The sequence below is a fragment of the Onychomys torridus genome, chromosome 21, assembly GCF_903995425.1.
Source record: "Onychomys torridus chromosome 21, mOncTor1.1, whole genome shotgun sequence".
NCBI classification, from domain to species: domain Eukaryota; kingdom Metazoa; phylum Chordata; class Mammalia; order Rodentia; family Cricetidae; genus Onychomys; species Onychomys torridus.
In genome coordinates, this window is record NC_050463.1 from 19,441,790 (window position 1) to 19,464,791 (window position 23,002).

General features: G+C 48.7%; 1 protein-coding gene across 2 annotated transcripts; it reads right to left on the reverse strand.

The window, feature by feature from the left end:
• Positions 1-5,888: 5,888 nt before the first annotated feature.
• Positions 5,889-22,945, reverse strand: Abcg8 (ATP binding cassette subfamily G member 8). Of its 2 annotated transcripts, none has more exons than XM_036171114.1 (13): positions 22,753-22,945; positions 19,230-19,331; positions 17,140-17,296; positions 13,038-13,276; positions 12,582-12,714; positions 12,225-12,494; positions 10,038-10,200; positions 9,878-9,958; positions 8,802-9,001; positions 8,143-8,219; positions 7,294-7,561; positions 6,156-6,283; positions 5,889-6,064 (listed from the first exon to the last, which is right to left on the reverse strand). In XM_036171114.1, exons 1-13 carry the CDS (start codon positions 22,813-22,815, stop codon positions 5,927-5,929), a joined length of 2,019 nt encoding a protein of 672 aa, XP_036027007.1. In that variant the 5' UTR covers positions 22,816-22,945; the 3' UTR covers positions 5,889-5,926. The 2 variants fall into 2 exon arrangements, with proteins under 2 accessions (XP_036027007.1, XP_036027006.1); XM_036171113.1 differs by having other exon boundaries at positions 19,230-19,334.
• Positions 22,946-23,002: the final 57 nt, after the last annotated feature.

Consider the following 23,002-nt stretch of genomic DNA (forward strand, 5'->3'; position numbering starts at 1 on the left):
GTGTTGACACTCAGTGAAGGGAGCAGATGTCTAAGCTCTGGGGAGATGGTTGCAGAGCTCACATTCAACAGGATCTTTGGTACCACATTCTTAACAGGAATGCTCACTGCCGTCAGCATTACCTGCCCAAGGCTCCTGTGGCTGCATGAATCTCATGTTACCTTCAGACAGGTTGTGAACTCTGGCTCTTGGTTCCATAGTTATCCTCAGACCTGCAGAATCACATTGAATTGGATTATCTGTTGGGAGTTCCATGGCTTCTGTATGGTTAGCACTAAACACTGACTGCCATATCACATCTTGCCTGATTATCGGGCTAAGAAAACGAGTCCATTTGCAAAGAGTCACAGCCCTAACTAAGTCAGATGGCCAGGACTTTCTATAAAGGCTTCTCCTTGGGGCTAGAGAGGTGGCTCTTGAAACGGACGTGGGTTCAGTTCCCAGCACCTGTATGATTGCACACGATCTTCCATTGTGTGTAACTTCCTCCAGAACTGCCTCTGGCCTCCTTGGGCACCACATGCACATGGTGCATTTAAATGCAGGCAAAACAAATGTAAAATAATTGTGTGTGTGTGTGTGTGTGTGTGTGTGTGTGTGTGTGTGTGTGTGTGTGTTTAGATTTTTTTATTACATTTACAGTGTTTTACAGTGTTTGCATGTATTCCTGCATGCCAGAAGAGGGCACCAGATCCCATTACAGATGGTTGTGAGCCACCATGTGGTTGCTGGGAATTGAACTCAGGACCTCTGGAAGAACAGTCAGTGCTCTTAACCTCTGAGCCATCTCTTCAGTAAAATAATGTTCTTTAAAGTCGTTCCCACTGGGCATGGTTATGCATGCCTTTAATCCCAGCATTCGGGAGGTAGGGACAGGTTGTGTTCAAGACCAACCATGACTACACAGACCCTGTCTCAAAAACTAAAATACAAAGTACCTATGAGAATACAAAACTAAGGCAATCTGACTGAAAGTCAGACTGGACTCTTTAAACAACAAAACATAGTGCAGTGTTCACAATAATACCGTGTTCCCACTTTCTGGAAATCTTACTGTAAAAAAAAAAAAAAAAAATCCTCCACTTAATTTAATACCCAATGTCTGGTATAATCAAGTTTATGAGTCCCAGCGAATTATAAGCGAGCTTTATGTTGCAAATCACTCCTGGTATAATTCACGTCTCCAGTCTGCCGTGTGTACATCCTGCATGTTTTTCCTCATGGCTTTCAGCACAATTTTCTTTTAATATTTGCCTTTCTGAAAAAAAAAAATACATATTTGTAGAATTTGTAAGCAAGAGCAACATTTCCTCAAGTGTGGTGGGACTAATAGCCACAGGAGGTCCAAAATCACGGTAATTTATGGCTTTGCTGTTGTACAATCATGTGTGGGAGTGTTGCCATTAGAAATGTATCCTGCTTTCAGGCCAGCAGACTTACAAAGCCCACATTATGCAGCCTTAGTACAAATAAAGAAAATGGCTGCATTAGCAAATGCAGAACACACTTCTTTCTTTCTTTTTTTGCATAAAGAATAGGAACATCAGAGCCAGGTAAGACAGACTAGACTTGACTTGCTACCCCAGCAAGGTGCCTTGGACGAGGCTGGGGCTGAGATCCATCCGAAGCATCCTCACTGCCCTGCCCAGGGCAGCCACTGGGAACCATTCTGTATTCTTTCCAAGGGCAGTGTTCCAGTGTTCTGAAGATCTACCTGATGAGTTCCCAGTAGGTCTCTTAGAATGAATCACACGGACTCAAGGCCATGTTTCCCTCTTGCAAGTTCTGTTTGTAAGATGCCTGATTAGTGCACATTGGACAATGTCTCCTGTGTGCTGTTCTTGGATTCCCACCTATGGCTCAGCTGGGAGAGTGGACCTGACTCCCAAGGAGTCCTCCAAAATGAAAGTGCACACAAAAAGCATCGTGAGCGAGGCCAACAGGTCACGATTTAAAATCTCCAATAAGTCGATGACTTCAGATATTTGTTACCGTGCGGGGAGGAGGTAGCCACAAAACTGTTCTCAAGGCAGATTCTGGGACTCTAGGGAGTCTGTGGTGCAGTAGTGGAGTTAACGGGAACAAAAGCTTGCTTTTTTAGAAGGCACAGCAGAGCTGTCTTCAGTTTGGAGAAAACACTTTACAGACAGACAAGGCTGTCATATAAACAGTAAACAAGCATGTTGCCTAGCCAATGGGCAGCAGCCAGCATGTGCTGGGGAAGCTGAACCCACGTCTTATATGTTACTGTTTTAATTACAAGCTGTTAGGCCCACACACCTGCTGTTCTCTGCGCACCACCTACCCGCCCACCTTAACCTGGACACAGGATGTTGCTCTGGATCATGACCGTGAATTTTTTCTTTTGTTTTAGTGTTGGGGCTTGAGTCTAAAGCTTCTTTTTCTTTCTCTGCTATTGGCCCTAGTGATTCACCTGGACCATCCTGGACGAAGAACCAATTTATCAACTGCAAGTGACATCTGAGTTGAGATTGGTGCAGACTATTTGCAAATAACATTTCAGGCATGTGCAGTGACTGTGTTGTCCAAATACATCTATGTCGGCAGCGAAATACCCAAGAACTTGTTTCCTCTGCAGCTGGCTCCCGCCCTGTGCCTCATGGTGGGTCTGTGCTAGAGAAGCTGGTCCCCTGTGCGGGGCTAAGCGTTGCTGTTAAGTGACTAAATGTGAGTGTTGGAAGAACCCTTCACCACAGGTCCTGTTACCTCTTGGGTTTGACATAATTTTCAATATCTCTGCTGTGTGTGAGCCATTTAATCTGAGATCAAGAGATTTTTAAGAATGAGTGAAAAAAACAAAAAACAAAAGCAAGCAGGAGAACTACCTCTGTGGACAGGCTCAAAGATTATGTCTCAAGTAATCTTTATAAGAACAAGAGCGGTTTAAAAAAAAAAAATCACGAGAACTATTTGAGTCAACACAGGTGATTATTTTTGGTTTAATTGTTATATCCCCCATCAATAGCATAACTTGACTTTGGAGAGCTTAAAATGTAAATTTCAAAACCTTCATCTTCGGATCAAGAGTCTGCAAGCTGCAGCCTCAGGGCCAAATCCGGCAGCTGTGCATTTCTGTAAGCTGTTTTGTTGGAACACATCCACACCCTCCACACTCTAGTGCGGTTGAGGCAGCTTCCACACCGGGACAGCAGAGTGACAGATCGTGGCAGGCTAGATGGCTGTCAGAGCCTAAAATATGTATCCTTAGCAGCGAAAATGTGTGACCCACAAGAAAATCCTGGCCCTTTGCAATGCAGGAGAAGGGTCACTGGAGGATATTGGGTGTCCCTAGGGCCCTTCTCTTCCCAGGCCTTGTGTGCCCTGGAGAACACTTTCAACAAAACAAACCCACAAAGTCAGAGTACTGGGGTAGATTGATACCGGCCTCTGTGTGGGCAGACAGGATGGAGGACTCCTGCTCTGAAGACAGGCTCCAAAGAACCAGCAACTGTCTGACTTTCAGCATCTCTTAAGCTCCGAGTTCTGGGTACCACAGAAATCACCAAGCTCACCAAGTCAGATGACATCTCTCAGTGGCTGCCAACTTTCCTCTTCCCAGCCTCTCCATCCAGGCCTAAAGACAGCAGGTTATCTAATCAAAACAGAGCTGGGCTCTGGGGAGGGAGCCCAGAACAGGCTGAAGGGGAGCTTTGTGGATGCAGAGTAAGCAGAATGTCCATGCAGGAGGCCAGTGACGGGAGATAAAGTACAAGTGGGATTCGGCAGATGAGGGATACAGACACCGAAGCCAGGTGTCTCCCAGAGACCGAGGAAGACAGAGCTAAGAGCCTGGGTGGTTACAGGGTGCATGAACATTACATGAAATTACAGAGCGTGTGCATGAACTTACATGCAGTTATGACTGTGACTACATACATGACCATAACACATGCATGTGTTCGTTCCTTCTGCCCACTGAAAGCCTAAAGCAGCATGTGCAGCAGCAGAGCAGAGTCCTCACTCAGATCTAGACTTCTAACCATCACTTCCCACTAAAAAGAGTCAAGCATCTTCAGGGACAATTCCAGGGCTGGGCTGGGGAAATTCAAGATGATCCCCAAATACTTTGTTTTGTTGGGGTCCTCAATGACTGACAAGGACATGATCAAGAGGATGCAGAAGCCAGCTTGAGCTTTCCACTGGCCAAATCAGGGACAACTGAAGCAACAAAATTAATGATAGCAATGGATTATAGCTTGCTAGATTAAAATGGGATTCCACAAGTACATAGTTTATACCAATAACTCAGTAAGTAAATGGAAAGTTTGATGAGGGGTGAGTGATAAATAGTTCTTAGGCACTGGCATGCAAAAGGTTTATTCGTTATGGAAGGGGGAACATAGTGAATGTGTAGGAGTCCTACAGACAGACAGACATACCTTCTATGAACCGATCCAAGTGAACATTGGCATATGACAATATGTGCCGTTTGATGGGACACATGGGGGTGGGGAATGTCATTTCTGGATATTCTGACCAAAGGTGCCCGACCTAGATTTAATCATGAAATATACCAGATAAACCCAAATTCAAAGCTGCCCCAGAGTCAGGAGCATTGAGGAGCATTCCAAACTGAAAGGACCCAAAGAGACACAGGTGTCAGACGGTGCCCTGGACTCTCCCTGGACAAGGAGGGCACTGTGGATCGCTTTCTGGATCTTAAGTGGCATGTGTGCACTGAACGGTGGCAATGGAGCTGTGTGAACTCCATGAGTCTAGTGGGTGCTGGGAAGGACAGTTGCTGCTCATACTGGGGTCTGCACTTATGTCACAGGGTAGTCTGAACACACGGCTGCTGAGTCCATGGGTCTGGACAACCCTGGGATTCTGCCTACCTCATCTGCACCCAATGATACCCTAGGGACCACACTGGACATGGGAAATTGGTGGAGAACATCTCTTGGCCCCAAACACCCTCCTCACTGTTCCTTTAAGTGCCAGACTCTGGCTTTTGTCTAGGAACAAACACCTCCCATCTCTGTGTTTTGAGTCAAATGGTCCTCAACACAGGCCTGAAGCATATAACCTGGGTGTGCAATCAATCCATCCTCTGGCCATTAGGAGAGTTTCAAGGCTAATTCTGAGACCCAGACAGTGGGATGCAACTCCGAGGCTTGCCTGAACTGGCAAAACCTCTCTAAACTATTTCTAGAAGCTTCTTGAACTCCAATGCCAGTATCTCAGGCCTGGTCTTTTGCTCTCTAACTCCCAAAGGCCTCAAGATCTTTTTGATTCCACCACAAAGCAACCATGTAAGCCGAGACAACTGAACGTGTCTTTGCCTCACTGACCTCACCTGTAAAACAGGATGCTGGGTCGTTCTGAGAACAAGTGGTGATAGCCACCTGCCATGCTTTATACCGTACCTACCGTCGAGTAGATGCTCAATAAACTCTTAGTTGTTCAACTTTGGGGGCTGGAGTCTGTGAATCCACACAAAGATAAGAAATAACGTCTCGCTAGTCTGTTTTAGGTCACCTTCTGTGGTGGGAACGGCTCAACACAGGATATGAGGACTGGGGGAGATAAAGCTCAACATTTCGCTATTAAACCACCACTCTCTCTGAGTTCCAGAAATTTCTGCATGTCCTGGCTACTCAATTTATATCTAAACTGGGTTGCTTATATAAAGATATAACCAACGGAAATAAATGAGCAACATTACGGGTGCGCCAAGTCCCGTTTTTTTCCCCTCCCATCACAAGCCCAGGCCGGTGATCAGAAATCCCTTTCAACTGTCTTTATTCTACTGCCATCCTGTGGCTGACCTGTGCCACTGCAGCGCCAAGGGGCGGCCGCTGCTGAGATCTGTGATCTTTGTCCTTAGTGGCATCAGGAGGGCTCCACAGGAGGCAGCCAGGCCTGGGAGAAGGGTCCCACCAGCAGGAGCAAGCCTGGATGAGCATCACCAGTCTTGAATTGACTTCTGTTTGATGAACTTCAAGGACAGATAGTACAGGAACAGGAAGCCACAGCTGATGCCAATGACGATGAGGTAGATCGCATAGAGCGGGTGTGAGTTCAGGTCCATGACAGCCACCATCTGCGGACACGGATGGACGCTTGGTGAGCTCCCAAGGATACTGCGTCCTCAGCAGCCCTTGCATTGAGAATTCCCAGCCCTCACCGCTCACCTCGTCTCCGGGAACGGAGAAGGTGATGTTGCCAATCTGCATCGTGAAAGGGTATCCGTTAAACTGGATCTGCATCAGCCCCGAGAAACACCAGCGGAGGAAAGACAGCTTGGAAATCCACGAAGGTACTGAAGACAGCGAGAGCTTGGTTATTCGCACGGTCGCCGCTGCCACATCTGGCTGCCCTGCCTAAGTTTCCAACCGCTCCCCGAGAGAGGAGTCATGCTGGCTGGGGCCAGGAGAGGAGTCCTCTGAGGACCAAGGGGCAAAAGAGATAAGGGGCGAAGGAGCAGCATCTGTGGCTGGGGACTGTGCTGGTGAGGCCAAGGACAGGGTGACTCACATGCTTGATCCCTACCAATTTCATAATCCCTACAGTCATTTCATTGTGCTGCGTATGCTCAGCCAGCCCCACACCAGAGACCCTGAGCCTGGGGAGCACTCTGCTGGGAGAGGAGAATCCTGACCCTGGGGAGCACTTTGCTGGGAGAGGAGGAGGATCCTGACCCTGGGGAGCATTCTCTTGAGAGAGGAGGACCCTGAGCCTGGGGAGCACCCTGCTGGGAGAGGAGGACTTTGACCCTGGGGAGTACTCTGCTGGGAGAGGACGAAGCTACAAGCCCTGCCCAGATGTCAGGAAAGGCTGGCTGAGGAGACAGTGATGGGCAATGGTGAACGCAGGAAAGAGACCCCACAGGATCCACAGTGAGAAGGTAGAGATGCTGGAGGCTTCACAGGAGTTGGGGTTCCGGGGGACAAGGAACATCAGGGAGCCAGTGGCTCTGAGAGGCTTTGAACAAAGGAAGGACAGGAACTTTTCCCTCAGAGAAGGCCACCAAGAGACCAGACTATTATGGTGGCCTGGGGCTCAATGATGAGGGCTAGGGCTGGGATAAAGCCAAGGGGATATTTCAGGCCTGGATCACTGGTGGATGTGGTGAGGGAGAGAGGGAGTCGGGGTGACTTCTGGGTATAGGTGAAGGCTGCGAGGAAGCGTCATCTACCCTGCAGCCTGCAGTGTGGCTGATGGAGACCTGGAGAGACACACCTAACCGATGAACTTCCACCTCTAGCTGAGGACTTACCCGGCCATAGAGACCTACAGACGCTTGGTCAAGCAAAGAGGAGCAGGCCTCACCTATCCACAGGTTGTCCAAGTTTATCATGAAGCCCGCAGTGAGGTAGAAGGAGTTGTAGAAGGCGTTGCAGAAAAAGGAGGACATGTGGAAGGTGGGCAGCATGGCGGAGGCAGCCAGGGCCATGGTCCTGCAGCAGAAGACCACCAACCACAGCAGCATGAAATGCAGGAAGAAAAGCTTAGGGACCGGCCGCAGGTTGGTCAGCCAGTAGATGGGCATCCCATAGATGATGACGTAGGCACAGTGCTCAGGCAGTTCGCCCAGGACCTGCAAAGCACAGCCTTTGCTGGAAGATGGGGCCAACCCCCCGTTGGCTGTTATCGGAAGATGTTTTAAGGAGTGGCAGATCCTAGGATGCCAGTGTTCCTTCTGGGTGAAGGAGGAGGTGGCCCGTGAGGCCGATGAACCTGACCTGGGCTTCTACTGCAGGCCCATTTCAGAGCTGTGCTCCATGGAGGGAGCTGGTCTCTGCTGTGCTAAGACCTCGATTCTCCACCCTTCCTGCCCAGAACTGGCAGCTGTGTGGCTTTATGGGAGTCAGAGAACCTCTCTGAGCCACTTTCTGGAAACGCCTGCCTGGCTTGCTCAGCGGCTCTGGAGGTGTAAGGTACAGCTTGGTGTCGCCCACTTCTTTCTCTCTTGGTTCTGGCTGCCCAGAAAAGTATCATTTCTGCTTCTCAGTCCCGACCTTCCTGTGGACCGTTTAATGACTGGCAAGTCTCTGAGACTCTTCCAGAGAATTCGGTGTCTGCAGCCACAGAGAATGCATGGCCAAGTGTTTCCACAGAACCCTTCCCTGCAGCGTCTGTACCACACCCTGCCCCGCAACCCTTGCCCTCAGCCCTGACCTTGGCAAAGAAATATGGACCAGCAGTATACAGCCCATCTTCCAGCTCATGGTACAGCATCGATCTCTCCGAATGACCTAGAAGGGGGAGGAGAAGGAAACAAAAGAGTGAAAGTCATCTAGATTATTACTGATGGCTGCGCCTGAGGATGTCATTTATCTCTCGTAATACCGTTGAAAGCGGTGATCTGAAGCTGGTGTGTTATTCGATGGCAAAACCCTTGTCCAGCCTGCACAAAGTTATAGGTTCGATCCCCGGCACTGGGGGAGGGGAGTGGTTACACTTTCTAAATTTGTTCATATGCTTTGTTAATTGTAGGCACGGTGAAGCCTTTCCAGATGTTCCCCACAGGCTCTCTAGGTATGGCAGCATTGTCGCTGCCAAGCATACATCCTGTTAGGATGGGAACAGCTAAGACACCGTGATTTGCTTTCGTTGTATGCTCCTATTAATGTGCAAACTCTTAAAACAATTGCCTCATTTGTTACACAAGCATGATGAAATGTTTCCATAAAGCCACTGTCCCAAGGTGCTGGGAGAGACACAGGGGTCAGCCTCAGACTAGCGCAGGGGGAGAAGGCTGAAGCCCTTGTCTAGCTGCCGAGGTTCCTGTGCCCAGCTGCCCCACAGCCCAGATGAGGAGAGCAGGTGGCACTCACATTTGGAGATGACATCCAGAATGACATTGAAAGGTATAAGTGCTCCTATCATGAACAGGAGGGCCGATGTGTCCATGAAGGAGAGCGGCTTGTCCTCATGGCCGTAGTAAAGGAACCCAATAATGAGGGACATCAGGCAGGCTTCCGCCCCGTGGATGAGCAGAGTGGGCAGGTCTCGGAAGTCATTGGAGATCTGACGACTTTAAGAAGAAAAAGAAAAAAGAAGCATCAAAGGAACAAACAAAACTTTATGGCCTTAGGGATGTCATAACATTGCCAGAAACCTTATGTCCGCAAGTGTAAAACATGACTGTAATACCCACCATTGAATGTTTATGACAAGTAAGAAAACTGACAGGGTGGGTACTGAATATATGATTATTGTTTGGGGGTGTCTTTCTTGTTTGGGTTTTCAGTCAGGGTCTGTTGTTAGAAAGCCCAGGGTGGCCTCGAACTTGAGATCCCCTTGCCTCATCTCCTCCCCATTTCTGACATTTCAGACATGCACCACCACACACAGCGAATGATTACTTTTTATCATCAGTGGTGAGTTTGCTTACAGGGAAAAAAAATCAGATATATCGTAAAGATGTTGGCCACGGTGTGTCTCGTAATGGCGACAGCTCCCAAATAGAGAGACCATCCAAATAGCCTGGACTAAATGGCTAAGCCACAGGACTCTAATCAGAGAGGAGCAGAACACAGCTCTTAAACAATACACGAGCCTGCTCCCTTGTCTCTGTCCGCACAGACCCCCCCCAGAAAGACGGGTGTGGCGAGTGTACCTAGCTTTTGTTGAGCGTGGTACAGTAGGAATGCTGCCCTTCCCAGGTCCGAGTTTCTTACATGGCGGTTTCCATGATGATTACCACTAACATGATTTTCTTTTTGTTTCGAGATTAAGATTATCAGGAGCGCTCCGTGTCACGGGAGGGTTAGGCTGGTCCTAGGGATGCTGGTTTTCAAACCATTTCATCGCTTGCTCCCTCCCTTGATGTCTCTTGGGTAGGAATGTTTTACTTTGATACTCAGAGGCATGGGGGAGCAGAGGGACAAATAAAAAAAGAGACATTTACCGGATCAGGGTGGTAAACTGTTGTATCATCCCGGGCAGCTTCGCAGCAGTCCCACTGTCCACGTCCTGTGGGAGGGCCTGGCTTCTGGGAAACAGTGTGTGGTCAGGTTAGGGGGGCCCACCACAGGGGGCTTCCCACTCAGGCAGTGGACCCACAGTACCTGACTGCACAGGTACCCGCGTGGAGTTCCTTTGTCTCGGCTTTCCACAGGAAGTCATCGAAGCCTTGCACTTTTTCTAGAAACAAGGCTGCAAGTGACCGAGCCTTTTCCATGGTGGCCACTTCCTGTTCTTTGCTGCACCTGTCAATGCTAGTCAAGTCCACTGTAAGCAGAAGATGCGGGGCCATAGGCAACGTGGTCCCTGGCGGCTCTCCCCACCCTCTGAGAAGGCGCTATGAGGCAATGGTCAGAGCAGAGAGGCAGAGAGACCTGGTTCCCTTGCTCTGCCTCATCTGACCATATAGGCAGATACCTCAGGTGGGCCATAGATCAGGAAGTGGCCAAGAGCAGAGGCCCTGGCTCCAGCCCCCAGCCCCACCCCCAGACTCATCCCGGCGTATTCCTAGAGTAGGCAGCTGCCCTCAGGGCCAGGTGGCTCATCATAGTTATATAATAATTCTAACTTCAGCTGTATATCTATTTGTCTGTCACTGTGAATTTATAATTTGACCTCCCAAGTGGCCAGGGTGCTGGGAACCAGCCAAGTACAGTGCTCACATTACCCATGCTAAGCTTTGCCCCAGAATGGTCTAGGGTAGCCTACCCAGTTGTAGCCAGGTCACTGGAAGAGCTACCTTTTGAATCTGAGAAGATGCCACCCTGCACGTGGCAGGCCCACCCTGCAGCCCTCTCCTCCCTCCAATGTGCCTGCAGTGCCAGAAAGAGCCAGGTCCACCAGTCACCGCCAGGACTGTCCTGTCCCTGGGAGACTCCAGGACTCTGCACGGCTGGGGTCTCTTCTGCATTCATTGGCCATCACAAGATCATTTGTGGGAGGGACATAGGAGCCACATAGGTTCCCTCAGTGCAGGCTAAAGCTCAAATATCACATTTGCTGGGCACCCTGGGCTCCATGTGAGCAGCTCCTACATCCTAGATTAGTGATAGCCACCTGCCTCCAGCCTAGTAGACAAGGACCCTGTCCCTATTGTCTCCAAATAATAATAGAAGTTTTCAAGTCTCCCATGGGCACTTTGGGAGGTTTGGGGCAGCCCTCCCAGGCTTCACTTCAAACTTCCCCTGGTATCCCGGTTGGCAGCTGTCCTCTGCCCCCTTTTCTGAGGACACTGGACAGAGTGTCACACATGGGCAGGAAGTCAGGATGGCAAACAGAGCATGGGGGAGGAGAGGTGACCTCTGTGGCAGTTCAAAGAGAGCATGAGTTCGCAGGGCAAGGCAGGGAGCCAGGAACATGGCCTTTCCTCCTGGGTAGCTGGAGGAGCTGGGATGACCATGTGGATGGCGTGGCTAAGGAGTCAAGGCTGAGGGCCAGGCACACCTGTGGGAGCTCTGGTTCTGCCCCCACAGGCATGCTAGAGCATAGGAGGCCAGGGGTGAGGTTCCTCGGGTAATACACAAAGCCAGAGCTGACTTTGGAGACACTGTGAGGTTGGGCACTTTGTCATCCTAGGAAGAACCTGGAGTTCTTGGTCACCTAGGGAACTGGCTAGAGCTGCTGCTTTCCCAGGCTCCGGTATAAGTAGTCACTTGTTCAGTACCCAGGCTATTCCTCAGCACTCTTGAGGGGGGTTTTATAGGGAGGTGTCCTGAAAGGGCCATTGCTCCCCATAAATGAAGAGGTTCATGGTGTTCTTCATGGACTATTGAGTGCCTGGGACCACCAAGAAAGGTAAGTCAAGCAGTCTGTCCCTGGCCCTGCCCTGGTCCCCTCTTCCTATGCTGTCTGACTCTGTGGACCACAAGGGCCTGCGTGTGTGTGTGTGTGTGTGTGTGTGTGTGTGTGTGTGTAGTTTCCTACAGACTGCATGAAGACCACAACTGTACAACCTGATCCAAGACTTCCTGGATTGTGCCCCCACCCCAGCCATCTGCAAACTTCTCCTATTCTTAACGTGTCCTGCACAGAGGGGCAATTTGTCAGAAGACTGCTGTATTCACACCTTGCATTTGATCCTGGAAAACTGACCATTTTCCTCTTTGCATGCTACCACTCTGTCCTGGCTCCTCCTCATCTGACGCACGGGTAACAGTGTCTCCCCTACATCTTTCCAGTATCTCCTGATTTTTTAATTTTGTTTGTTTTCATTTTCTTCTGTTTGGCTGCGGGGAGGGGTGTCTGCTCCACAGCTGTGCACCAGGTTGCAGGCCCCGGCCTGGCTCACTCACCATAGAAGTCAGCGGGATTGCTGTAGCGAGGACAAGGGTAGCCAATCTCTGTGAAGTACTGCACCATGTGCTGCGCGGCCCCCAGGTATATTGGGGTGCCAGATGTCATCAGAAGGACCAGGTCAAACAGCCTGAAGATGTCAGAGCGAGGCTGGTGGAGGGAGATGAGCACCAGCCTGTTGCCTTTGGCCAGGCGGGACAACGTTCTCACCAGGTTGTGGGCGGTGAAGCTGTCAAGGCCGGAAGTAGGTTCATCCAGAATCAGGATTCCTGGGGACATCGCCCAGTGAGCCCCAATGACAGGCAGGATGCCGGATGCCTTCTCAGGCCCCCTCCCCTCAGGCTTCCAGCCCTCACCTGGGTTCCACAGAAGCTGCACCCCGATGCTCACTCTCCGGCGCTCGCCCCCAGACACCCCACGCACATATGTGTTACCCACGCGGGTGTTGGCGCACTGCCTCAGCCGCAGCTCCGCAATCACGTCCTCTACCTGAGGGTGACAGGCTTAGCATACAGGCTTCCTCAGGAGTATTTGCCTCCCTTGTTATGTCCCTAGGTTCAGCCAGGTTGTCCATTGGTAACCAGACTGGGTACTAAGACCAGATAATTGCCCCCCCTCACATGAAGCACCCCAAAAGCCTTACACAAATAAACACACACTTATTGCCCACTTGACCAGGTCCAGGAAGGGAACCCATGGGGCTAAGTACATTGGCGTGTAAGGTGGGTTGGTTAAATTCCAGCTTGGCTGGGTCTTCTGGCAAAGCAGGGCAGTCTCAGACACCAGGGATCACCGACCAGCCAACTGGTTACCCTTTTGTCACGCTGGGCCTGAGAGAAGCTCCTGGGCAGACGCATCTGGGCCACGAAAGCCAGGGTCTCTCTGACAGTCAGATTGGGGAGCAGCTGGTCATGCTGGCGCACATGGGCCACACTCTTCCTTATCAGCTGCGGTGTGCTGGGTTGCCCATTGATCCAGATTTGTCCTGATTTCATCTTGCCACCATGGTCTCTGCCTGTGATCACGTCTAGGAGTGAGTCTCTCCCACAGCCTGCAAAGCCAGAGACATCCCTGAGGGCAGAGGTTCTGCGGGGCCAGCCTGCCTACCAGCTACCGCTCCCCCACACACTCTCCAAGCACCAGGACTGCTCTCCAGAAGCAACCAAGCTCGGGGCAAATGGACACTGTTATTAGATTGCACAGGACAGTGCAGCAGGTGCACCTTTTTTGGGTTTTTCTTCTACAGTTGACTTGAGTGTGTGGGGACACGTTGACAATGAGGTGTCAGATAGAAGACGGCTGGAGTCCCAACTGCTACAAGCCTGCTGCATCCCCTCCCCACCCTCCAACCCCTCCCCCACCCCCATCCCCCCACTCCCGCCCCCACACTGCAAACCAATGGCTTTCTCCCAATCAAGGCTGGGGCTAATTACATCGCAAAGTATAGCTTTTTTTTTTTTTTTTTGGCTGAAAAAGACCCTTGGCAGCATCTCATCATTTATCATTATTTTGGCTCCAAAGTGGCTTTGTGGAAATGACTAATTTGGAACATTCATAGCCTGTCTTTGAAGAATTCAAAACTGCATCGTACCGTGGCGATGGTGGCACATGCCTTTAATTCCAGCACTTGGGAGGCAGAGGCCTGTGGATCTTTGAGTTGGAGGCCAGCCTGGTCCGCAGAGCAAACGCCAGGACAATCAGGGCTATGCAGAGAAACCCTGCCTCAAGAAACAAACAAACAAACACACAAAAAATACCAAAACTACAACCTACTTTGAGAAATAAAAGGGAAAAATAATAGGTGAGTAATAGATGGGATGTCATTTTCAAGCATAGCATAATGCATAGTCTCTAAGTGTATCTATAGATCTATAGCCCTTTCTCATTTTCAAAATCAGTGTCTTTTTTCTCTCTGCCTTAAAAAAAGGAAAACTATTCCTTCATTCACTTCTAAACAACGTGTTAATGTGTATTAATGTGGAGAAGAGAGCATCATATTGGATCTAGTCTCCAAAAGCATTTGATGAGGTTTTCACTCCTAGAACTAATTTCATGGTTGTTGTTTTGTGACAGGGTCTCACTGTAGACCAGGCTGGCTCAGATGCAGAGATCTGCCTGCCTCTATCTCCCAAGTGCTGGGATTAAAGGTGTGCACCACCACCTGGTTCCTATGACTATTTAAACTGTGATGTGAACCTGCCTCAAACTTGGAAAACACCTTCCTATCACTGAGCTGGAGACATTCTGCCTGGATGTCCCAGGAAAGGTTTGGGTTTCCTCAGAGTGGAGTCTTTTATGGAATTAATAACTTTCCTTTTTCTTTTGTAAGCAAGGCAAATGCCTATAGACAGTATGTAACAAGTCCTCCTTGGAACATGTCACATGCTGCTGGCAAAATCCAAGAGCCCAGAGGCCTTTGCATGTGATCCTCTTGCTCACTGTCCAGCGGCTTGGAGTGGGAGCAACTTGTCAGCTGCCTGCTGGGTGTGCCCTATTTAGGCTTCCTGAAAAGTTCGATTGAATGAAACATCCCCAAGAGGAACCAGAGACCTCAGCACTGCTCCCTATTCAGCCTCAGACATTGACTCCAGGCTCTGTGGTGAGTGCAGGCCTGTGCCAGCATTTCCAGGTACCAGGAGATCCCCAGTCAGAGGGCAGGAAGATCACATTTCCTAAGCAAAACTGTGGCAAAAGACAGAGGCAGAGCTAGGCCTTGGTGGCACACACCTTTAATCCCAGCACTCGGGAGGCAGAAGCAGGTGGATCTCTGTGAGTTCAAGGCCAGCCTGGTCTATAAAGTGAGTTCCAGGACAGGCACCAAAACTACACAGAGAAACCCTGTCTCAAAAAACAAACAAACAAACAAACAAACACCCACAAAACAACAACAACAAAAAATAGACAGAGGCAGCCTTTCCAGAAGAGGGTGCCTGGAGCATTAGGGCAAATGTTCTCCAAAGAGTCACGGCACTCAAGAGCTTTATAATGTGGCTGCCATCGCCTCACCAGGGACTTTATTCATTGGAAAATCCTTCTGTATGGTTGATTCTACAGAACAAAGTAAATGCTTGGAACTCTTTTTTTTAAAGAATCTTTTAAAAATTATTATTATGGCTAGTATGCAGATTCATATTCTCTGTGTATGATACTAATTAAAGTGCTTAAAGTCGAAGAGATGGCTCAGAGGTTAAGAGCAGTGTTTGTTCTTCCAGAGGTCCTGGGTTCAATTCCCAGCAACCACATGGTGGCTCACAACCATCTGTAATGAGATCTGGTGCCCTCTTCTGGCTTACAGGCATACATGCACACAGAATACTGTATATACAATAAATAAATAAATCTTTTTAAAAAGGTGCTTAAAGTCACAGGAAGCATAATGAATAAATCCTTCTAAGAAAGGTTCAACAATTTCACTCAAGTGATATAGAGGCAAAGCAATGTGCAGCCTCAAGCTGGACATTATTCAATGTGATTCCTGCTCAGCCTCTCTGAACTTCACCTTCCTTATGAAAAATCAGGATGCTGCTGGCTAGAGTGTCATACAGACCAAGGATGCTTCTGGCTAGAGAGTCATACAGACCAGGGATGCTGCTGGCTAGAGAGTCATACAGACCAGGGATGCTGCTGGCTAGAGAGTCATACAGACCAGGGATGCTGCTGGCTAGAGAGTCATACAGACCAGGGATGCTGCTGGCTAGAGTGTCATACAGACCAGGGATGCTGCTGGCTAGAGAGTCATACAGACCAGGGATGCTGCTGGCTAGAGAGTCATACAGACCAGGGATGCTGCTGGCTAGAGTGTCATAGACCAAGTATTCACCAACATTCGGAGTAATGACCCACGTGTCTCCTGGATGCCCAAGCAAGACAGATACAAGAAAAGCTACCAGACATGATAAGTCGAAATCCCTTTCTCTTGTTTAGAACAGCGTCACAGGGTCAGGGCCGAGGTGAGAGGGCCTGAATGAGTGTGCATGTTGTTTCAGTTACAAAGTGCGTTTGCATATCGTAGCTTATTTGATCTTTGGTTAGACAGTAAACAACTCTATCAGAAGAGTGTAAAAGTTTGGAACAGATGTTCAAAGCATTGAGTAATCTTTCCTCCTGGAAATGATTAATTAAAAAGTATAAAGTACTCTCTCTAATACTGTGTAAAGGAGTCCCAGGAAGAGCCAAGCATAAGTGCAAGACCCAAGTCTAGTTAAACTGGGTCTTTAGGAGACTCACTAGGCTTTTTTGGTTTTTAGTGTTCTCACTTGTCAAATGAACGTGTGTGTGTGTGTGTGTGTGTGTGTGTGTGTGTGTACATGCATGCACACAAAGAACACTCTAGAAGTATGGAGGACTAGGAGATTTGAAAATCTTCTTCCTAAAATGCTTCCAGACAGGAAGGGAGTAAGGCAGAAGGCAATAAGGAAAACGTACTGTTCTCCAAGCCCTCCACACCTGTGAGGTTCTGTAACCTCAGATTCGACCTGTGGAAGTGCTTGCCTGAGACACCTCCAAGGATCTAGATCTTTGCAGGTGGTTGAAGGTCATTCTAGGACTGTGGAAGGGTCAGTGGTGTCCGGGCCCTGCCGAGTCATTGTCTGTCCATGACCTGAGTCTGGCTGTAGAGGAACATCATGTTCTGCAGCTGCCTGTGTATTGTCTTAGTTCAGTGTTAACAGGAGGCAGACACCATGGCTGCAGGCAGCTTCAGGTGGGTTACAGTCACACTCAGGTTCACAATAGCAGCAACCCCCCAGGAGTCAGTGGGTACAGGAGGTGACATTAGAGCCTAGGTCTGTGTGCGTTCTCAGCCACTCTGCTGTATTACTCTGTCCCAGAGTTCTGCAAGCAGGACTCATGACCGAAGGCTGTTCTGTGTCCCAGGGGAGAAAAGCCATTGCCCACGACTGCCTCTGTTGGTACCTGAGCTGCCTATGATGGCCAGCATTTGCCCACTCCTCACTTTGAAGCTCAGATTCTGGATGCCCAGATCACAGGAGTCTTGGTTGCTGTGAGACCTCCAAGGAATCTTGAACTGAGCCAGCTGCTCAAACCAAGGCACCTGAGAGGCCATGTCCACCTGTGGGGAAATGTTAGCCGAGTCCTTGGGAAGCTGAATGGTTCAGAGGGCTTCAACAGCTTCTGTTAAGCTCTCCTGCATCTTGTATAACTCCTCTCTCAGGGGACACCCTGCTTCTGAGACATGCTAGGTCTTGAGGCGCCCAGATCTTACCAAACATGGCAGTGAGGCCCCACCATCTGGTTCAAGTCCAGAGTTAAGGGGACCAGAAAGCATGTGAACCAGCAGAAAACCAGTAAGTGTTTACCTCCTGCAAGGCATGACAATGATCACTGTCCATCATTTATCTCATCTACTGCTCATTGCAAGCATATGGCGTGGGTACTATCAGCTTCTGTTTTACAGACCACGTTCAAAGCAATTAAGGAATTGACTCGAGCTCACACAGCTTACAGTGTAAGACAGAGCAGAGGCTCTAATGTGGCTCGTTCCTTTGCTCTAGCCCACACCCACCCAAAGGCCAGCTTGGTACTCTGCAGTTCACCATCCTACTTGGGCAGCAGGTGGTCTATCCCTGGGGAAGTGGAGGAATGGGGATCATTGAATTCTGACAAGGGCATTCCTGAGACCCTCCCATGGTGGCCTTTTCATTCAGGATGTTTTATTTGCATAAACATAGTTTATAAAAATAGACCATATATAGGTAGATAGATAGATTATATATATATATATATATAAATATAATAGGTATATATATATATATATATGATATGTATATATATATAATAGGTAGGTAGGCAGGTAGGTAGATAGATAGATAGATAGATAGATAGATAGATAGATAGATAGACAGACATACAGACAGACAGATAGATAGCTGTAAAAGGATGGAATTTCAATAAACTCTTCCTTTTAGTTAAGAGCCTATTGTTAGTTTCTTAGTTTTGGTAATTACAATGTAGTTCATAAGATGTTGACTTCAAAGGAAGCCAGACAGGGTACGTGGAAGCACTGTGGTTTGCTATGCATGTTTTCTACAGGTATGTACATGCACATGTGGGTGCAAATTGCACCTTGCACATATGCGTGTGGAGGCCAGAGATGAATGGTACTGTGTTCCACAACTGTTTTCTACCTTACTTTTGAGACTTGGTCTCTTCTGAACCTGGAACAGTTGAATGAGATCTATGGATCCATTTGGCTCTGGGACTGCAGACATGGACCACCCAGGCCAGATTTTCTTCTCTGGGTTCTGGAGATCTGAGCTCAGGCCCTCACACTCCTGTCTCAGGCACTTCACAGAGTGGGCCATCACTCCAGCCCCTTTGATATCTATCTGTCTATCTATCTATCTATCTATCTATCTATCTATCTATCTATCTATCATCTATCTATCTGTCTATCATCTATCTATCTATCATCTATTTATCTGTTATCTGTCTATCGACTATCTATCATCTAGCTATCTGTTTATCTATCATCTAGCTATCTATCATCGATCATCTATATATCTGTTTATCTATTATCTATCATCTATCTATCTGTTTATCTGTCTATCATCTATCTATCATCTACTTACTTATTTATCTGTCTATCAACTATCTATCATCTACTTATCTGTTTATCATCTATCTATAATATGTTTACATATATCACATATAATAGCACATATACAATATAGCTATGTCATATATACATTATACATAAACACACATATATCATGGATATATGATAAACACACACATATATATGTTTAGAGTGATTTCAAATTTTAAAGTTACGAGTTCCAGAGACATTCCCCACAGGCCTTCATAGTGAACCTTAACATCTTCCCAGGGGGCTCCACCCCTTCCCCCACCTCTCGCTGCAGGTGAGCTTGCCCCAGGGTAGACAGAGTTTGTCCCTGGGGTTAGACTTACAGAGTGGGCTCACCCTTTCTTCCCCCAAATATCCCGCTCACTCTTCTCCCCTCCACTCAGGCATGCGCCCCTACCTGGTAGGTGAGATCTCTGACCTCCAGAGTGTTGGATTGGCCACAGTAGGTGAAGTAGAGGCTGTTGTCACTTTCAGAGGAGAACAAGCTGTCCTGGAGGCCCTGCTGGGAGACCTGACAGGTGAGGGGCCCCGTCAGAGGCAGCTGAGGACCCAGAAGACAGAAGGGGGCCTGAGCAGCACAGGCAGCCACTGGCAGTGAGGTCAAGATCCCACACTGACAGGAAGTGGGATCGGCACCTCAGGGCTCTGAGGAAAACAGGAACACTGATGGGGGTACATCTCCTTCCAGGAGGGCGGCTGCAGCCTCAGAGACCCTCAGCCTCGGGCTGATGCACCTGAACCCACAGTTTAAAAAGAATGGCTCTCCAGACTTCAGTGAGCAGACCAGGGAACTGGGAGCCAGTAAACCCACCTTAGACTTTCACTTGCTGTACCTGGCCTAATATCACCTCCTGCCAAATAGACACGCTGTGAGAGAGAGGACAGACATCGGCGAGTTGACCCAGAGCATCTGTGAAGATGCCACCCATCTTACAAAGCCCTTGAATATCCTTTGGGTGACATTTCAGAGGAAGCCCTCATCACCACCACAATGGTTACGCTTCTGTAATTGTTGAGGTGGCATATATGTGAATTTTCTGTGTGATTGTTTAATACATGTATTCAATGTGTAATGGCCAAATGGGGTGCTCAGCACCTCCATCTCCATCACCGTTTATTATTTCTTCATGTTGGAAACCATCACATTCTTCTCCTCTGGTCATCTATATTGAAATTTAAAAAATTTAATAAAATTTTAAATTTTATTTTTTGTGTGTGAGTGTTTGCCTGTGTGTATATATGTGTACCACATACATGCCTGGTACCCTCAGAGGTCAAAAGAGGTCATTGGGTCCTCTGGACCTGGAGTTACGGACAGGACAGTTATAAACCATCCTGTGTGTGATGGGACCTGAACCCGGGTCCTCTGCAGGAGCAGCAAGTGCTCTTAACGTCTGAGTCACCTCTTCAGCCTCATTCTCGGACATTATTATAATAATAATAATAATAATAATAATAATAATAATAATAAAAACTATTATCACCCCAATGTGCTTCAGAGCATTCAGTCTCAGCACCATTTCATTTTAATGCCCAATATCCATCCACTCTCCATCCCCTCCCCTACCACTTTCTGCAGTAGAGTTAGAGTGGGATTGCCTTTTGGTTTTTCTGTGTTGGGTGACCAAATCCATGGCGTGAAGCTAGGCCAAGCGCTGGAGGGACAGAGCCACATCCCCAGTCCCTAGGTTTTCTTGTTTTTAAATCAATGATCTTCGGGAGAGATCTTAGTGGATTTATATCAGACAGGAATTAGTCCTAAAGATGCTTCTGCAGACACGAAGTTTCTGCTGGATTCAGGGGCGGGGCGGCTGCTGAGGGAGGAACACCAGGCGTTTTGTGACTGGTGTGTTGGTGGTTAGTTCTCAAGTTCCTGTGCTGTTGTGACTTGGGAGACAGGAAGATCCCGGGGTTTAGAGGGACAGAGGGATGCAGCTGAGCAGTGCCCAGCTGGCTACTCTGAGTCACCGGAGCCCATGGATCCCAGCCACACAGACAATCAGCTTTCAGGAAAAAAAAAAATTAATGTCTGGCTTGTGGATGACTTCTGTTCCATTTTAAAATATTTCCCTTGGCACCCAGGAAGGATTTGTTAGACTCTTCCTGAGGTTTTGACAAATTCTCTATATTTTTCAAATACTTAAATATCTATTCAGCTGACATTTTAATCAGTGTGACTGTCAGAACATCATTTGAATTTGTGACAGGTGACACTCTAAAAAGCGAATGCGGGTTTATTTGTAGGTAACCGGTGCGGCGCCTTCAGGGCTACAGTGTAATGACTCCTCATGCTAACTTCTGGTTAAATTCCTGAGTCAGAAGCGCAGAGAAGTACAGAATTTCATGGGGCGCAAAAAGGAAGAAATGTGTAGAGGACTGTGGCCGGCTGGGACAAAAAGGGTAAGTCTCTGGCCCAAGGCACATGCCTGGCCCTCTGTTGACACCTCTAAACATGATCTCACCTGTCTCTACCGAGGCCGAGGCTTTCCTATCTCTGTTCCTGTGGACCACCGGCCCTGCCACCTGATACTCAATGCCACAATTCCCTGATAGACAGCCCTGATCTCATCCCTCTTCCCAGGCCATCTTTCTGATGGGTAGTGCTGTTTAAGGGGCGTGCTCAGAGGCTAGAAGAGCAGCTGTCTTTAGAAGGCCTGACTAGAATGTGGGTGAGAAGAATGTGCGGCCCCTGTATGAGTTCCTTGTGGAGTATGAGATGCTGGGTGGGCAGAAAAGGGGATGGGTAAGGCATGGACCAGAAACCAGCTCCTCAAGAAGCCCTCCATTTTCTAAATTTACGTGCAGAAGGGAGAGGGGTGAAAACCACTGGGCAGTATTTAGCTCGACTGAACAGCTTTTAAGTATGGGCACACAGGGCACGTCAGTCTCACTGTTTTTATCCAAGCCTCTGTGGTCGTCAGTGGCAGACCACCACAGGGCATCTACAATAACAGGACCAAAGAGGAGGAGGGACTTGTAAGTGGCAGGACCCGGGCACACTTCGGGATAATGATAATTCTTTGCCTCTTTAGCTGTGGTGGTAACCTGAAGGGCTGAAGACCCAAAGCCACCACTGACTTTCTATCCTACTCAGGAAGCGATCGTGGATGTCCCAAGCGACAGAGGTAGTCATTTCCTCATGGGTGTCTCTGCCTGTGTCTGGGGATTTCAGACAGCAGAGTTGGCTGTTGCTGTGGCGGTAGAATTGGTAGATAGTGGTGTTTGGATTGGTCAATCCCAGGCAACTCTACCTCTGCCAGAACAGGGAACTGTGGCCTCCCTGTCAGATGTGTACATTTCATTCTTGTCTTTTCTCTCTAGAAAAGTGGGCGGGATGTGGAAGCTGAGGGTGGGGATCCTCTTTGTATCTCCCAATATTGCTTCCTGCTTCAAAGCCTTCCCACAAGCCCAGTCAGAGGCTGTTTATCAAGCAAACATTTCTCTGATTTGATGAGGAAGGACGCCTCAGACCTTCCTAGCCACCTGGCTGCTGTCTGTTCATTCCAGTTCTCCCCCAGTTCATAGGTTGCAAGCAGAAAATTCTGGTGCTCCCATAAAAGTTCTCTCGTTTCTGTGTCTCTGCTACCACTGAGATTCCTGGGCTGACACCCACATGGGCCAACACTCCTTCAGAAAAGCCCTAGTTTTTCTGCATGTGGGAGTTTCTGTGATGGAATGTCACTTGGAAAACTACATCACTCCCAGTCACCCACAAGAACGTCGGGGAAGAGACCTCAGTTCTCCTGGCTCCTGAATTTGCTCCTGTCAGCCCCTCAACATTGAGGAGACAGGGCCCTGCTGCCCATTTCCACTCTCCTTGAGGTCTAGGTGGTGAATTAGGGCTAAAACTCCTGTGACAGGAAAGAAAGATCAATTCTACCCCACCCCACTCCAGGACCAGGGTGGCTAAGCTTACTCACCGAAGCATCCTGAAGTATAGCCCCATTCCACAGCTGGGTCTCCTCTGTGGACTTCTCAGCCATGACCCTTGATGTCTGTGCCCTCTGTGTGGCTCCTGCGGGCCTTCCCTGCTACTGGCCGGGCCGGTGCTCTGTCTTTGTCCCTTAGAGCAGGGCCACCTGAGCCTTCCTTCTCTGCGGCTGACTTTCTCCCAGCATTCCCCTCTCTGGCAAGCCCTCCTACACACACACTGTGTGTCCTGCCTATTGT